We start from the raw sequence: 18,964 nt of genomic DNA on the forward strand, positions 1-18,964 counted from the left end.
ATATTATAAAATAGAAAAACTACTGTATTGTTTTAAAATTCCATCTTGTCAGTTGGCCTATTCAGGCCTCACCTGGGAAGGCAATATACAATAAATTATTAATACCACCAAGTGCAAGCATGATAATGCTCTGAGTTGCTAGAAGATACATTTGTCATGCAAACTACATTCATTGTGGAAGGGGAAGAAGAATGTACTATGACTTTTATCTGTCATCAATTTTTATAATTCTTTGAAAGCGACTATGTTTCCAAGGTGCCTACAATGAAAAAGTGGCAAAAGAAAACTTGAGAATAAAAGTCTCATTTGTGAAATGGAATGGCAAAACAATTATGTTTAATTACAGGTTGCATTTCTTTCATGTTGTTTCCCACCGTTCTTTAAACTTTAGTTGGGACAATGCAAAAGAACCTGGTATCTCTGGCACATTCAGGTTCATCTCACCTCAAAACAAGTGTAGATTACATGGTTATACTAAACACTAACATCAAAGATGATCTTTTTGCTTCAGTTAAAATATGAGTTTGTCTTTTAGATGACAATAAGACATTTATTCTGAACAGCTGAGATTTCTCAAACCTAGTAAGAGTTTTTGAGCAACACAATGGGCCCAAAACATAAAGCTCTATTAATACCTAAAGCCACGTTGGCCTATTAAAGAGTTTTCAAAATACACGGCAGAAAATATCACAATTGGAACAATAGTATTACAATCCTGATATTGCCAGCATTAATTGCTACTTGTGTTGATCTTCTGGCCTCCTAAATGCAAAGATGAGTAATTGTTTTAAGAAATCAATATGCTAGGTGAGGAAAATGTTCAAAACTAATTTTTAATTAAAAATATGTTAAGGACATGCATACCGAAGTCCTAATTCCTCTTGATTTGCACCCAACTGTACACTTTTAATGTTTATACATTTTTTTCTGCAAGCAAATAGATGAAATAAAATAGATGCATTTATTCCAGTACAAATAAATATCAACTTTCCATGCGTAACCTAGAGCCAAGCCCGCCGCGCCTTGCAAAAATACCACTATACCGTCGTTTTCCGAACGGCTTTCGCAGATGCGGGGAAGACAACAGTCTCAGGCGCCCCCGACTCCGCCCAGATCATTTGCCTCCTCTATGAAGGGGGGGCAGAAATCCATCAGCGAAACGTGGACATCGCTAAATATTCTTCTGCCGCGCGTAAACGAGTGAAACCCCCTTTTCGGTCTACGCCGGGAGCCATCTGTGCCACCTTTGCTCTCGAAATGACCACCAAGGCCTCATTTGGTTGGGGAGAGGGGCGAAAGTCCCCCCCTGCCGCGGAGAATCGAAAGCTCCGCAAGCGCGCGCCAGCCCTTCCACTCTCCCTTTCCTTCCCGACCGCTCCACCTTTCCGCCCTCCTTCATTTGCGTGTGTCTCTCCACCCAAGGGCTTCGGCGTCCCGCCCCGCCGCTGAGGGATAGCCAATCACGCGGTAGCGCTGGATGGGAGGAAGGCGTGGCCGTTGCCCTCTATCTGAGAGCGAGGCTGCAACCTCCTCCCCTGCCCCCCTGCCCGTCCCCTTCCCTCCCCTCCCCCACCTTTCTCTCGCTCGCTCTCTTCCCTTCGCTACCGGCACATTCCGCCGCCCTGAGAAAGGCCTATAAGGCAGCGGGAGCCACTGGAACTGGGAGAGAGGCCGCTGCCGCCTCTTAGTTTGTCACCAGGCCAGGCCGGAGCGGAAAGCGACTCGAGGAAAGGTGGCCAGACCGCCGCGGTGCTGAGGGAAGCCGAGCGACGAAGAAGCGGCAGTAGAGCCGGGAAGAAGGGCCCGGCCGGGTCCGGGAGAAAGAGGAGGGAGAAAAGAGGACGAAGAGAGGCCGCGCTCCCTGCCTCCCGCCATGGCCGACAACGAGAAGCTGGACAACCAACGGCTGAAGAACTTTAAGAACAAAGGCCGCGACCTGGAGGTAGGTACCCCTTCCTGAGGGGGGTCCGGAGCAGCCCGCCGCAGGGGGCACCGGCGGGTTTGGAGGTCGGAGATCAGCTGGCTGTGGCGTCTCTGCTAATCTCCCACGGCAGGGCCAGGCGGCTGGCCGGCCGGTGGGCTAGCCGGCCTGCCTGTCTAACTGCCTCGAGGCGAGGCCGGAGCCGCCGCCGGGAGGGAGGAGGGGGAAGAGGAAGGAGGGTGGGGTTCGCTGGGCTTTCCTCTCCTCGCGAGGGACGCGTCGACACTCGACACCCTGGGCTGGGGAGGGCCGCGGCCTAGCCTGCTGCTCTTCGCGGCGGCGGCGACATGGAGGGTTCCGTTTTTCTTGCTCAAAGGGAGCAGGAAGGGGATGCTTTCCCTCTCGCCTTTTCTACTTGGGGTAGGCGATGAAGAGTGAGGCCTTAATTAAATGCCCAAGTTAGGAGGGCGAGAAAAGGAGCCCGAGTGCCCGAAGCGAATGGAGGAGCCCCTTCCTCCCCACCCACACCGCTCAGCTGCCTGACATGGAAATGGCCTGTCAGATGACTTGTTTTTCTCTTCTTTTTGCCCCCCCCCCCCGCTTTTTCCTGTGAACTGCACCTTGTCAGAATCAGACTTGGAGCCACACAGTTGTACAAATGTCTTTTGGATTTTAAATAGTTTAAATGATTCTTTATTAAAAATAAACTATATCGTACTGCACTTTTATCTGTTCTGCAGTGTAAATGTAAATCAGACGATTTTCAATCTGAAATTGTTTCACTTGTTCCTACTTTTGATTGTATTTACTGTAACACTTGTTCCTACTTTTGATTGTATTTACTGTAACACTTTACATGTAAAGTGTTTGTGCCATGAGTTTTTAAACTGAAATCTGAATATTGAAGCTGTTCTGAAAACCACTCACTTTATTCAAGTATTCCCTGGTTCAGTCTAGCCTTAGCCATGGAAACATGTGAAAAGAAATTGGCCCAGTCACTCTGCATGTAGGATACCTTGAGCAGGACATAAATCTTATTAATGAATAAAATAAAGCACATTTTCCCAGTGTTGCTCAAGTACTGCCTTTGTATATGGTAAGTGATGGAAAGCACTATAAATTTAAACAGTATGGTTATTCTCATTTGAGTAGAAATTCTTCTAAATTGTACGCAAATATCTCAGTTTGCAGTTTCTATCTCAAATTTTGTCTACCAGAAACTGTCAAAGTTGAGAGTTTATAAAAGATAAATTGAGCTTGTCTCCTAGAGACTTTGGAGACACGTCTATGTAGTTTTTTTTACCAAGAGTATGGAATTGGTTTCTTATAGGATTTTTTTTCAACTTTCTTGCCTAGGCTGAAGCCCTGGTATTTCCTAGTGATGTCCTATCCAAGTACCAAGCACATATTTGGCTTTTTGAGATTGGCCTGAATTGTTTAGGTGCTGTCATGTAGCTGGGTTGATTGATTTACACTACAAGATAATCAAAAATATGCCTTATCAAAGTTTTTGCCAGTATTGAACAAAATAAATGTGAGCTAAAATCTGATATAGTGTGGTCATGAAGCTTCCTACTTCAGTCTAGGTTTTCATGAATTCTTGCTGCCATTTCTACCTTTATTATAACATAATACTTATCATATATCTGAACAGTGTATTATTTGGATTATATACTCTTTCTTACATCCCTCAGATGGCTGGCAGGTAAACAATCTTTTGAAAATATGATCAGTTCATATTGTTTATTTAAGATTCTGTTAGTATACCTGCTGTGCTGGCAAGAAAGTGCCTTGATACATACAGTGTTCGTTTATTTTTCAATAGATAACTAATATTTCACTCCAGCTCTGCTTTAGAGAGGGTTACAAGTAATAGCTTCTCTCTAGTGAAAATTATAATTTCATGAGGTTAATTAATTCGGTTTCATGAGAAGTATAGTGCCAAGGTTCCACAGTGAAGCCAGTAACATACTAATTCCCTTGACTTCTGGGTTCCTTCACAGAAGGGATATGTAATGTGGTAAATGCTGTGAATTCTGGTATTTTGCTTACATATTTAATGGCATTTTATGTGAACTTTAAATTGTTTCATAAATCAAAGCTTGTGCAGACTCATTTAACAGGTTGTATTTTGTTCATTCTGAATCTTGTAAGAGACATCCATATTCATTCCTAAAGACTAAAGAGAGTAGATTAAGTTGGAATCAACAGAACACAGAGAATTAGGAGCACTACAATATTTGCTGATGAAAACTTGCTTTTGCTACTTATGACCATTCTCTTTTTTCATGCAGGAGAATAATGAAAGGTAGGTATTTAAAGGCACCTGGGAATTCTGCTTTCCTGCCTCTATAGAAAACAATCTTCCTGATCCCAGCATTTCAAAATAAAAAGAATCTTCAGTACAGAGGGAATATCATTCTTGAATCATCTTTAAGTTTTGTGACGTTATCTGGCTTGTGAGTTAATAGTCAGATGTATTATATATGATAGTACAGCATTAAAGAGTCTTATGCTAATAAACAGCATGTGTTACCTTCTGTTATCTCTAATTTGATTACTGTCAAATTATTTTTATGGCTCTGTGGTTGAGGATGATAGGAATTGTAATCCAGCACATCTGGAGGATATTTGATTTAGGAGGACTATTTTAAATTAATTAGCTGTACTGTATAGTTGAATATACTGTTCATAAACAGTCATGAAAAGCTGCTTAGTAGCTGTGACTGCTAAGTGGATTTTAGGTTCATTGAGATGAATCCAGTGAAGTTTCAGCTGAAACTACTCTATGCCAGCTTATGCTGTAATTCTTTCTTAATAACTTGGGTCACAGTTGCATCATGTACTGTCATAGAAATTTTCTAAGTGTTATAATCATAGTTCATAAACATAGTTGGATGTTGTTAGCCCCTCTTTCATCAGTAGATTCCTTTCAAGTTGCGAGGAATTTGGAGGCATGGACCACCGCCCCCTTTTTTTTTCCTGATTTGCAGATGGGGTGTGAGCAGATTAAGGATTTATCTGAAATATTTTGCTGTTCTAAATATCTGCAACTCATATTTTGGGAGATGCATCATAGGATCCCTTCTAAAGATGTAGAGGATGCAGACTTCTAACTCTAATTACATATAGCCATTTCAAGATATTCTAGAAGATGTTTTTTATCATGTGGAGTTCTCTCTAATAGAACTAAAAATACTGCTATCTGCAATAATTTATTGGTTTGCTAGTATAGATGGTGATTGGTAGACTCTTACACTGTAATCAGATTTTATATTTACATTGTAACATATTGATTTGCCCTCTTGGGAAATTACCATCTTGATGTGATTGGAGAGTTTAGTACTTCAGTGACCCTGAGAATGATGTTTGTTTGTTTGTTTATCAAATTTATAGGGCTGCCCACCTCTGCCCACAAAAAAGTGACTTTGGGCAGCATACAACAATGTTAGTGGAAATTTCAAGTCACCCTTCCCAGTGTGAGAGAGGTGCAGCTAAGGGTAGTCCACTAGAAGAATTTATGCAAGTCAGGGTTTTAGAGACATGAGGGAAGCCTAGGACAAGGAACTATAAAATCAGACTTAGAAGAAGGCAGTGGTAAATTACTTCTGTATTTTTGCCAGGAAAACTGCATGGACGTGGCTGAATGTTTGGACAGGTTCTGTACCATATGATGAGATTGCTACAATAGAAGGAACTATTCTAGTTACTGGGGAAGAATGTTAAACTTCATGAGTACATCTAGAGATGAAAGTATGGTCAGACTGAATCCTCATTTTAACATAGCATGTACAACTGGAACACAGAATGTGAGAAACATAAAAGAAGAAAAACTTGGAAGAGAATTTAAATGCATCAGATTGGAAGTTCTAAGAATAAGTGAATTTAAGATAATTTGAATCAGCATTTAAATAGAATATTACATGCTATGCTCTTCAGAGCAAGAGACCATGCAAAGTAATGCAGAGGCAATAACATTCAAAAAGGATACTGTTAAGTATGTGCTTGGCTATATCCTTATAAATGACAGAATCATATCTGTTGGAAGTAGTGGTCATCTAGTGAACATCAGTGTTGCATAAGCGTATGCCCCTGCTACAAATACGCTGGTGGAAGAGACTGAACAATTGTATGACACCTTGCAGGTTGTGTTAAATGCAACTTCAGGAAAAGACTTAATGTTGCTAATGGGTGATTGGAGTACAAAAGTTGAAGAAACGGGGAATGTGGGACTGCAGGATCATTTGAATTGAGTAAATACAGTAAAGCAGGAAACAAAGTTAATGGTATTGTCCAAAGATATTTTTTTATTACCAAAACTTTATTCAGGCAACATAAACAGAGGCTAAAAAAAAAAATAAAGAGAATATTCCCAGCAACTTCACTTGGATATAAGATCAGTATAAATAATAGCTTTACATAACTTACGTGAAAGTGAACCTGAACGGGTAACACACATTTTGAAAACTGAAGCAGTTAAAAAAACTTAGCATTTTAAAGTGGAAAATATCTAAGCAGCTTTCAGAAAAACTATTATGATAGCCAAAGAAAGATGGAGGATGGAAGCCTTGGGTAACAAGAAGGATCTGTGACAATTGAATGCTAACTTTTGCAGTATCAAACAAAGGATAAAGAACTATATCTCAATCAACAATTTCAACAAATAGAAGGATATAAGAAAATTGAAATAAGGTGCTTTAAAAGAATAAGTCAGGAAAAAGTGCGCTTAATATAGGAATACTGAAGAGTAATTATGGAATAGATCTGATAGAGGCAACTGAGATCAAAGGAAGATGTAAATATATCGAAACCCTTTATAAATGAGATTATAGAATGAGAGAAATATAGTAAAAACTTGATTTAACAGACCAAGAGGAAGGAGTGTATTAAATCCAAATGTCCATTAAACTCAAAAGCTATTTACCATTTTGCACATACATACTTTTTTTTCAGGCCAACATTGCACAGTATTTATTCTATTAATATTTCTACCTGGAGGCAAGGGCACCAGTCTACCTCTTTGTTGCTTCCGAGCCCTTTTTCACTTGGCTCCCATTTTCACAGTACTGCAGCCAAACTTCCTGCTATTCCACCCATCCCTCAGTCTTCCCAGGACATTCCTGCTAGTAGTCTCTGGCTTGTCCTTCCTCTGGGCAATATTTCCAGTGCTTCCCACTGCTTTTACTGAACTTCTTATTAACTGTCCACTCCCCCTGATCTTGATAGTTCTGTCTCAGAGATATAAAATCAAAATCTCAATTTAACAACATTCACCTTTCCTTTAGAAGGCTGTCTGGACTCAACTTTTGTCGGTTGCGTCCAAACCTTTTAAAATAAAGGACTGTCAAATACAAGATGTTTGTAGAGAGAAAATATATATTCAGGAACTTACTCCAATAGCTTGTGAGGTATGAGTGACAATAGACTATATGTCAAATAAACACCAGATGTAGATGAAATAGTCACTGAGCTGTTTAAATTTCGGGAGGAGAGACATTTAAAATGCTATCAAGCTCTGTATCAAAAAAAATGTAATAAGACTGTATATATTCATACCTAAGACAGGAAATGGAAGGGAAAGTATGCATTACCAATTAATTAACCAATTCCTGTACAGGTTTTTCTTAACTTGTTTTTCTTAAGATTTTACAAAGAATAGAGCTCATGAGGAAATGAGAAAAGAGCATACAGATTTCAGAAAAGGCAGAGGGATGCACTGATACCTAATGTAAAGTGGATAATGGAGAGAACAAGAGAATTTTAAGAAAGAGGTTTACCTTTGCTTTCTTTATTACAAACAATGCCTAGTTTTCTACTTCGTGCCAGAATTTAAAATACTGTATATTAAGACTAATGGGCATGCCGGAATGCTTGAATGTTCTTTGAAGATCCTTTATACTTGTTTTATAAGAAGCTAGAATAAGAACTGCATTTGGAGAAAAAATGGTTCGGATAGGAAAGGGAGTGATGCAAGGATGCATGTTGTTCCCATATCTGTTACATAATAATTAGTGAATTACAAGGCTGAAAGAGATGACGGCTAAAATCAAAATTGGAGGTTGAAATGCTAACAGTTTGAAATATGCAGATGATACCACTCTATTAGCTGAAACAAAAGACTTCATTAACAAAATGGTTCATTATGAAAGTAAACATGGAAGATGAAAAATCGGGGTTAATATTAAATATTAAAAAGGCAAAGCTAAGGTACATCCAGCATGTTTAGAGAACTCACAGTGAATGCAAATTAGTGAAAGTGGTAGATAATTTTGCCTTCTTAGATCTCAGAAATAGTGAAAAATAGACCAGCTCAAAGCATTTTGCCAATCAAGATAGCTTTGATACAAACTCTGTGAATTTGCCAATAGCCAGATTCTCTAGCCATAGACCATAGTGCCTTTTCATATATCCTTTAGAGATATTTTGAGTTTCTTCAAGAATATTTTCTTCAGGAATTACTGCAGAAAATTCTGATGTGTCAGTGGTTTTATTAAGATTTATAAAATGTGCTTAAAGGGCTATTGTGTGAATGTATGTATGTATGTATGTGTGCCTGCCCCTTTGAGTCAAACTGAAAGAAACTGCACAGGTCTCCTCTCCAGTGGAAGCTTAATACTGTACACAAGAAATGTCTATGCTGTATAGCGATCCATAGTCTAAACTCCATATATTGTAAAATGCAACACCTCAGCTAGATGGCAGCACCTAGCCATCTTTGGTTGATTTAGAAAGCTAGAAAGAAGTGAAACCCTACTGAAGGTCATCTTCATTTGCTAAAAATATTAATAATTGAGGTTTTAATTTGGAAGGCTTTCAAGCATACTCCTGTGTACTGGGTTTTTAAAAATGTCCACAGTAAGTGAGATTATTAGGTGCACCCAATACCACAATGCTGCATAAATGCAGGAATAAACTTCCAAAATTGAGTAATGCTTCAGCAGTCTACAACAAAATTTTAATGTATTACCTGTGATAGTTACTTTTATGGATTTTTTTAAACTATGAATAAATCAGGTAGGTTTTACGTACTTTATTTCACTCTCTTTTCATAGAGGACAAAAATCACATTTTATCTTTCAGACAGGTTTTTTAAATATATATATATATATATATATATATATAAATATATATATAAATAAATATATATATATAAATAAATATATATAAATATATATATATAAAAATAAAATTGAAGTTTGCCAGAGATTAGACTAGGTAAATCACTAAAAGGTATGTTTAGTTGTCCCAGCTTTGTCCATGTAGAAAAGAACCTTGGAGTGTTTTAATTTTCAATAGTACTCACTATGGTCTCAAATTCTTCCATTTTGAATAGTCATTTCTCCTTAAATAATGACTTTGGTGACAATATCTGACTAAATTCAGAATGTTAATCCAAATAGGTGTGTGTATTTCCTGTAGGAAATTCTTATTCTGGGTGATGGCCAGCTTTGGACAGGAAAACATGAAAGGACATGTCTGAAATACTCAATTAAATTAATAAGTTATAGTGCTGCTGCCTAGAATATTTTAAAACATATTAATTGTGGAGATATTCTGAAGTGTCTTTCCTTGTCTAAGTATTTGTTTATTTTGTTAAAGTGAATTATTCATATCATAGATCATGAATCTTATTATTTTAGATGATAATAGCACTACATAAGCATGTAGTTTCAAAATGTGTTGAAGTGCCTCCTCCCCACTTGTTTCATTGGATGGGAAGATGTGTAAGGATATTATGTCTGCATTCAGCAAAATATGGTTACAGTTCTTTTTCTGATTAGGGCTAGGTGGATGGTCTGATTAATATAAATCCTCTGTGTTTAGGTTTGAATGTCTACACAAACCATTAATTCCTCTTTAAAAATTAGGTGCTTAGATTATTTAAAAGGTTTCCTCTGTGTGTGTGCGTGTGTGCGCGCCTGCGTGCATGCATGTATGTGTGTATGTATAATGAAACTTCACTGACTCTTCTGTCTTTTAATTTTCTGCAGTGAGGGCTGACACGGAAACAATTAAGTATTAGATTCAGCTTTGTTATTGCATGAGCTAACTAACTGACAACGTAATTCTTTAGTCCCAGAGTTATGCATACTCTCTAGTCCAGGGGCTAATCATAGTGGAAGCAGTTTAGCTGGTTTAGATAATGCTGAAATCCTTAACATATTGTCCATAGGTACCTGTGTGCTTACAAATGCATTCCTCAGGGCTTGGTAGATTTCCTGCCCCATTTGAAGCTGCTGTTGTAACAAAAATTTGGGTCTGTTGGAGTTCATGTGTTTGAACCTAAGCTTCATACAGGCCTTGTTTTTGGAATATCTGTTTTTCTTCTAGACTTTTAGCTTACTTATGTTTCATGGCTGAAAACACCTTTCATAAAACCTGTCTTGTATGAGAGTATACAGCATGTTTTCAGAATGCTTAATTTGCTTACCAGCCCTCAAAGGCTTGAAACCCTGGCCTGGAAAATTAAGATTTTCATTCCCTCCTTTAATCTGAAAGAGGAAGTGAATAGGAACAGAAGATGCAATTAAGACCAATATGTTTAATATCTGACAAATACTGTATTGGGATAACTTTTAATAAAACTCCAGCAAATAAAATTGAATTATCAACAAATAAATTGTTTCTCCATACTTGGGGGCCTTTAAGTATGTCAGCATATATACTGTATATTTATAGAATAAATATGAATAAATAAGGCTGCACAACAGTGTGACAAACAGGCATCAATTTCTAGAATGTTAAAAATACTGATTTGAGATGGAGAGGTTTGTTCTGTTCAAGCTGCTTATACAACATCTAGGAGCATGGTTTAGAGATTTGAAGAGATATATTTGAGGGTTCAGATGCTTCCTTTTTTATATATAGGGATCTATCACATTCTCCATGACTGACTTCTCTCTAATTATATAATTGTTCTGTGTATATGCTTGTTTAAGGTTGCTAGCTAGAATCAGATCACAGCCTTTCAGAGCACAGCAAAAACAAAAATTAAACTTTGGCAGATGAATCCTTCCAGCTGAGATAGAGTAAAACAGGAGCTTTTCAGTGTAGCTGATTACTTGAACAGGACATTCTTGTTAAGAAATTGCAGTTCCCACTTTATGGCTATTCAGAAGGAACTTGCAAGGTTCATTCAGAATGTCTATCATAACCTGTAGTCCTGAAGAAATATAAATATTACCTTGAAAATATGCCCTTCTTGAAACTCTGAAATTGTAAGATATGGATAGTGAAAGCTTCACTTCTGAGAAAAAAGAAAGCCTGAGATTCTTGATGGCTTTCTGAAGATCCAGACTGGCATTTAACCAGCAGACTGGACAGCTTTCCGAAGTTGAACTGATAAGTCACACATTCTACCATGTGGATGAAATGATGGGAAATTTCCTGTCTGGCAAATCTAGTAAGAGTTTATGTGAGATTACTACTGTGTTAGACAGTTAAAACATCTCATGAAATTTTGCATGACTTCTCTTGCTTAATACACTGTACTAAAAACATTTAGGATATCAGTAGAAAACCTGGGATCAGATGGTTTAGGATTATATGGTACAATGGAAGTGGGAAATGAAAAAATATCCTGACAAGGGCAGATAATGCTTCCGTATTGTTGGCCATATAGAAGCATCCACAAAATCACTAAGAACTGAGCTCAACTTAAGGTGATCTTATTTTAGCTCTACTTATATGACTGAAACTAGATTTTGTTTCATAATAACGAACAATTTAAAACATTGATCACTGGATGCTGTTTTTTCTGGTTGATATATTAGCAGCTGGCTTGTTTCATTCCTTTGTACAGATGTTAAAGGGGCTGTTTTGATTCAAAATCCAATGATAAGTTAGGGGAAAAAAGTTGTAGGAAACCCAGGAAAAGATTTATCATCTTCATAATACAAAACTGCATTTAATATAAGACATTAAAGGTAGAGCTGTTTTCTTTCTGCTGTAGATGGTTTATATATTAGTGTATGTAATAACCACACTGAAACAGTATTATCATTTCAATAAACAAGTGCAATTTATTTACCTTAATTGTTTGAATATTTATTTCCCTTTCATCTGGTTTTTAAAAAGTTAATTATTCATTTTTAAGTCTTGGGCTTAGTTCGTTCAACTATAGCAGAAATTATATTGTAGAACTCTCATGCTTTGTAAAGTATCACCATGAATTCAGCTTAAATTTCATGTGGCAAATAATTTGAAGAAATAATTTGAAGAAATTTCACTTAGGACTCATTATAACTTCAACGTATATTGGGAGTGGGATGTAACTCTTTAATATTTTAATTCTACAGACTATGAGAAGACAGCGAAATGAAGTTGTTGTGGAATTAAGAAAGGTAAGGATTAATATTTTAATCAAATAATTTTAGAATTAATGGTGGCTCAGTCCAGTACAACACTGGTGCTACAATCCTCATAGATATAAGAAACTTCCCATGTTAATGTTCACTACCTCTGATCAAGTTCAAAGTGTCTATATTTTGTTATCAGTGGAGGATCTTACAAATAAGGGACTTCTAAAAATTATTTTGCAACAAAACAGCCCCACGCAGATCACAATTTAAAACATTTTAAGTATTCACTATGCAAACAATGGAAGCAACATTGTATGCTGCTTACAACCTGCCCTGCCTGCACAACAGCTACAAAATTGGGTCTGACAATGAAGCAACAACAGTAAATTCAGTTCATTGAACATATGAACAATAGAAGAACAGCAAAAAATACAATTGAATTAAGTTTTCTTAATGCATGTGGACATTTTCTGCATTTGGTGACCTGAAAGTTTAGACAGCATTGCAGTGCTAGTCATGTATGTTCATGCTGCACTTTTCTGCATTTGACAACTTGCCTGAAAAAGAAAGGTTAAAGTATTACACTATAACCAGTGAATTCTTAATTTTTCTGTAGTAAAGTATTTAAACAAGCAGTAAGCTTATATACCAGCCAGCCAGCAGTATTTCTTTAACTAACACCCCCTCACCCTTACCCTTTCTCTTCAACTTGCTTCAGTCAGTGGCAGAAGGAATAGAATCTGAGTTTGCTGGCTGGTTATTTATTTAGATCTGAAACTTTGAAATAGGGAAAGAATAATGTAAAATAAAGGTATTTCCATTTTTGTGCAGTGTGTGTATAGAGGTTAATATTATATGCCATGGGCTTTTTAGTTTAGAGGCTCTTTATTTCACTTGATGTTATAATTGATTGTAATACAATATATTATTGTACAGTGGTACCTCAGGTCACGAACTTAATTCGTTCCGCGACTCTGGTCGTGACCCTAATTGGTCGCGACCCGAATCAAATTTTCCCATAAGGTTCAATGTAAATACGATTAATCCGTTCTGACCCCTACGAATTTGGTCGCCAACCGATTTTGGTCGCAACCTGAATAAAATTTTCCCATAAGGTTCAATGTAAATACGGTTAATCCGTTCTGAACCATTTTTTTTTTTTTTTAACCACAAAAATATGACACAAAGTACAGTACAGTACAGTATGAAGAGAGAGAACACTAACCTTACTTGAGACGTGGAGGACAGGAAGGCAGGTGGGGAGGCGGTTATTGTTTGGAGGGAGAGTCCCCCTCCCTACAGGAAGCCACGACCACATGTGTCAGCAGGGAAAATGGCCGTGGATCCTGTTCGTCACCCGATGCGGAGTTCACGAACGGAAGCAAAATTTGCAAACGGTGCTGTTCGTGACCCGAATTGGTCATGAACAGAAGCGTTCGTGACCCGAGGTACCACTGTATTAGTTTGAGTAATACAAACTACCCTTGGGGTAAGGGTGAGGGGGTGTTAGTTAAGGAAATACTGCTGGCTGTCTGGTATATAAGCTTACTGCTTGTTTAAATACTTTACTACAGAAAAATTAAGAATTCACTAGTTGTAGTGTAATACTTTAACCTTCCTTTTTCAGGCAAGTTGTCAAATGCAGAAAAGTGCAGCATGAACATGCATGATTAGTTTGTTTTATTCTGTGTGCTGCACTTAGTTATGGAGAGTTATAAAAATAATTACTATGCTCTTGTTCTTTGCTCTTATTTTATAATGAGAAAGCTTTTTTAGTTTACAAATTTGTAATCTGTTTTCAAAACATTGGGGAAAGCATTTTCCAAACATTTCCAGAAGATAATTTTATATTTTGTATTTAAAAGAACAAAAGAGACGAGCATCTGTTAAAAAGAAGAAATGTACCTCATGAAGATATCTGTGAAGATTCTGATATAGATGGTGACTTCAGAGTGGTAAGAATAAGTACAATAAACAATTGGTCTGTTTGTTTTGTTTTGTTTTTTAAAACATTTCTAACACTTCAGTATCTCTGTTACAGCAAAATACATCGCTGGAGGCAATAGTTCAGGTAAATATCTGTTTACATTTTTTTTTTTAATACAGTGAAGTTGTTCATATTTAGGAGTTCTGACTGCAAAGTTAATTAATCGGTTTATTTCATAGAATGCTTCAAGTGACAACCAAGGAATCCAGTTAAGTGCAGTGCAGGCTGCAAGGTAAGATGGAATTTTAGTCAATTAAATTGTTAAGTTTTCCATTGTAATATAGTTTATTAATAGAAATTGGGATTGTATTGATTTTGATTCTGCAGCTTTTCTTAAGATGAAAAGCTAAATTTCTTTTACTGTATAAACATGAACTGATCAATAGATTCTCTGACAAAATAAGTTTGAAAACCAATAGCATAATCTTTTGTATAAAATAGATGAAATGGAGCCCTGACGTCATTTGCATAAATGCCTAGAAAGAACAGATAGTGAACGCAAAAGGAATATTTCTAAAGGCAGTTTTATAAGTAGACAACAAGGCGATACTTAAAGGATCATTGGCACTGATTTAAATGGTCTTTTACTTCTATCTCATCAGATTCATCATTTATAGGCCTCTAATTATCAGACAGTTGTCTGCTGTGCCCACTTTATATTTCCTTATGAAAGATCTGGTTAGAGTTTAAGCAGGCTTCAGTCTTGCTTACCTTATACACATTTCCAATATTTTATTTACAGTAATTTGAACTTTTAGATAGTATGAGGAAAAATATGTAATTTATACTTCAAGCAGATCATTAATGAGAAAAATATCAGAATAAGTCATTTTATTTCTTCTTTATATTAAAATAGGACACATTTTGAAATGTTGGATAACCAGTATCAGTTCTTTTGGATATAGTAGGTTTTATTGAAAGCCCACATGGAAGAAACTGAATTTAGCATGCAAATTTGATCTACTACTTTATGTTTTTAAACAGAAAACTACTCTCCAGTGATCGCAATCCACCAATTGATGACTTAATAAAGTCTGGAATATTACCTATATTAGTGCATTGTCTTGAAAGAGATGATAAGTGAGTATGTACCTTAAAAGCATATTTTTTAGATAGAAGCAGATATTTGAAAATACTGGAATGAAGACTAAATCCTTTCCTCTACTTATGTGTTAAATTATTATCTTTAGCCCATCTTTACAATTTGAAGCAGCATGGGCCCTGACAAATATTGCATCTGGAACCTCTGAACAAACACAGGCTGTAGTTCAATCCAGTAAGTTAATCATTACTAATGCATTCATGTATACACATAACTTCTGCAACACCTCTGATTAAATAGAACTATGTGCATTCTGGGTTTGTTTTGTTTTGTTTTATTCAAGAATATACTATTATATACCCATCTATCAATTATTTTAATGGCAGCAGTGGGGAACTTCCACCTCACGAGTGGGTTGTAGTTTACCCCAGGTTTCTGTCCTGTACATGGCTTATCCTCCCCATCCTTCTTGACTCTGCTTCTGTAATTGTGTTGCTTATGAAGGAATAGAGTACTCTGGTCAGGACAGCCCACTATATTTCTGTTCTGAACAAGTGAAGTCTGTTTCTCATAGCCCAGTGTAAAAGCCAAAGGGGAGAAAAGGACATTCTAAAAACTGACAAGAGTAATAGTGTGTGGACAGATTGTTGGGGTTTTTTTAAGGAAGTGAATATGAGCCCATGCACTGTCAGCATGAAGTTTCTGCTCAATTTTCCATTGAAAGAATGCATACTTTCTAATTTTATACTGATTGATATAATTCAAATATATTAGGAGGTAATGGAATCTTTGGACTAATCATTGTGTTAATATGTGATAATATACTACAATGTAGTATTAAGAGGAAAAACATGGATTCATTGAATATGCTGTTCTCTTACAGCGACAGAAAGGAACTTGGAAGCTTTTGATTCTGTTTTAGACTCAGCTGAAACTTGTTATGATACCTAACCTCAATGAACTACAGTTTTTTTTAATCACATGTAATTAGACTAAATTACAGTTAAGGATTCAAATGTATTCAGCTGGGTATTCTGAAATAGGACCATATTAGAGAATATGGAAGAGAGGGCAAAGCAGTGGCTCATTCTTGTCATGTTAGAGTATGGTTTAGCAAATTGGCTTATGTTTATTTCAGAATGCTACTGCAGGTTTGTATAATTAATATGAGATTGTCTTATTTGAGATCTCTAAATTATCTTAACTTTTTTAAAGAAAATTTGATTGGATTCCTCACTGAAATGCTACTTTTGGCTTTGTAATTTCTTTTAGAAATTTGGAGTCAAATACTTGATTCTATCTTCTGCATATATTATTTTCAGCATATTGAAAATTGTTGCATCAGATATGGAATTTAAGTACAATCTTTAGCTTATATAAGATATTTCATTTTTAATCTATATGCTTATGGAAGTTTGGTTTTCTTAAAATATTTCAGAATTAGGATATTTAAAGAAACGTTACATGCATTTTTAGGAATAGGATATCAGCTCCTATCTGGTATAAATGCCTTTTTCTTAATTTATATAATTGGTTGTGATTAATGAATAATAAAATTGAGCTTAATCTCTGTAATTCTAGGCAGTCCTGAAGATCTTGGGTGCTACTTTTTTGCATTAAAATTTGCCTAGTGTGGAATATGTCTGGTGTGGAAATTGTTATCCTCTAGTTTTTGCTAAACTCTCTTAGGATCCCTGTTGGCCATGCTGGCTTGCTGCTGAGAGTTTTAATTCTGTTAACATATAGCGGGCCAGAGGTTTCTAGGCGCTACTTTATGTCAAGTTTTCTTTTTCTTCCAAACTTCTTTTGAGCAAGTTAGTAAAAGCATACTAAAATATGATTGTATAAATACAGTGTATTAAAGCCTTTTCTTAACTGAATAATGCATGGCCAAGAAGCAGGTCTGAGTGCTTTTTAAGTAGGAAAGAGTGATAAAAATATTTTTAATGAAGAAAGATATTGCTAGCTATAATTATCTTGATATATACTGGTGAGTATGATGGATTTCCCCAGTTCTTACTTCCATTTAAGTTTCTGGAGAATTGTATATTGATTTTAGAAAATCTGCATATTCCATAATGTAATTGTCTAGAAACAACTGTAGCAGTACTCATGAATAGAATTGACTCTTCTAAGAATGTGTGCCTTGCTTTTGATCATTGCAGCTCTCAGAAATTAAGAGATGTTTAGTCTTTGTTAAAATCTTGCTTTTTATATGGTTTATTTTCTCTAGTTTTCAGAAGATAGAGATGGACTTTTTAAAGAAAATGCAATATAGAAACTTGGAACAGCATTATTAATGGAATTTAATATCTTGAGTATTCAAATATTAAGTTACAGAAGATAATTTTACTTCCAGACTGTTACAAACTGTAACAGTGAATTGAGCTGTATTATTCATCAGCTTAAAGTTGTATACTAAGAGTATTTGTGATTTGAAACAGTTCAGTAATGTATTTCTTTCTTTTGCAGATGCTGTCCCACTCTTTTTGAGGTTGCTGCATTCACCCCATCAAAATGTTTGTGAACAAGCAGTATGGGCTTTAGGCAATATCATAGGTTTGTTATATTTTATGTAAAAACATGCCAATTCAATCACCAAACATTTAATAATTTACCAGGCTTGCACTACAATATTAGTTTTTCTCAGAAACATTTTGTAGGTAATCTTTTTTCTCTGTTTCTCCAAAGTATCTTTTAGTGATACGTGTGGATGTTCTGATAAAATTCCATGTAATTTTATCAGAACATCCACACATATCACTAAAAGATACTTTGGAGAAACAGAGAAAAAAGATTACCTACAAAATGTTTCTGAGAAAAACTAATACTGTGTAGACAGTGGTTCTGAGAAAAACTAACCATGTGTAGACAGTGGTTCTTAAATTGATCCAATTACTCCTTTTCCTGGTCTCGAATAATGTCATCACCCCCACAAAAAGACTCTCGCATCTTGGCAGCAGCAATCCCAAACTTGATCCTCATCTCACAAACAAGCAATTACAAATTGTTCTGTTACCCCCGAGATATGCCCAAATTATCCCTCAGCAGTAATTACACCCCCTCCCCCATTTAACAACTACTGATTTAGAGGATCTTGTGGCAGATATAGAAATAGAAGAGAGCCAGTTTGGTGTAGTGGTTAAGGAGACTGTGAAGGCCTCCTTTAAGCATGAAACCTGGCTGGATGACTTTGAGCCAGTCACTCTCTCTCAGCCCAACCCACCACATAGTGGTGGTTTTGTGGGGAAAACAGAAGGCAGGAGTATTATTAAGAAAAACTTAATAATAAGAGCAATTTCTCAGTGGAACAGATTAATAGGGTTAGGCTTTTCTTCCCTGCAGGAGAGATTTCCTATTCTAGCATTGTAGATCCTACAAGGAAATGGCAGTCTTTAGATTGCTGGCCTCAAAGACAAGCTTTTCTAATAATGATCTAGTAAAATTATTTTCCCTTATGTAGAGAGCTTTAAAAATATTTACAAATATTTTTACAAATATATTATACATGTTTAAATATTTATACAGGTGATGGGCCACAATGTAGAGATTATGTCATTAGCCTTGGAGTGGTGAAGCCTTTGCTGTCATTCATCAGCCCATCTATTCCAATAACTTTCTTAAGAAATGTAACTTGGGTAATGGTCAACCTATGCCGTCACAAAGACCCACCTCCACCAATGGAAACCATTCAAGAGGTAATCTACTTGCTT

General features: G+C 36.4%; 1 protein-coding gene across 1 annotated transcript in view; it reads left to right on the forward strand.

Moving 5' to 3' along the window:
- Positions 1 to 1,532: 1,532 nt before the first annotated feature.
- Positions 1,533 to 18,964, forward strand: part of KPNA4 (karyopherin subunit alpha 4) — a 30,050-nt gene continuing 12,618 nt past the window's right edge. The window contains exons 1-9 of the mRNA XM_007429942.4: positions 1,533 to 1,942; positions 12,220 to 12,264; positions 14,088 to 14,177; positions 14,264 to 14,293; positions 14,389 to 14,441; positions 15,194 to 15,289; positions 15,400 to 15,485; positions 17,724 to 17,810; positions 18,780 to 18,949. Coding sequence (XP_007430004.1) covers positions 1,874 to 1,942; positions 12,220 to 12,264; positions 14,088 to 14,177; positions 14,264 to 14,293; positions 14,389 to 14,441; positions 15,194 to 15,289; positions 15,400 to 15,485; positions 17,724 to 17,810; positions 18,780 to 18,949 — 726 coding nt within the window. The 5' untranslated portion in view covers positions 1,533 to 1,873. The remainder of the gene's footprint in view (positions 1,943 to 12,219; positions 12,265 to 14,087; positions 14,178 to 14,263; positions 14,294 to 14,388; positions 14,442 to 15,193; positions 15,290 to 15,399; positions 15,486 to 17,723; positions 17,811 to 18,779; positions 18,950 to 18,964) is intronic.

The sequence above is a fragment of the Python bivittatus genome, unplaced genomic scaffold (genome assembly GCF_059951505.1).
Source record: "Python bivittatus isolate LINGU-HERP-01145 unplaced genomic scaffold, Pbiv_v1 ctg000980_np1212, whole genome shotgun sequence".
Taxonomy (NCBI): domain Eukaryota; kingdom Metazoa; phylum Chordata; class Lepidosauria; order Squamata; family Pythonidae; genus Python; species Python bivittatus.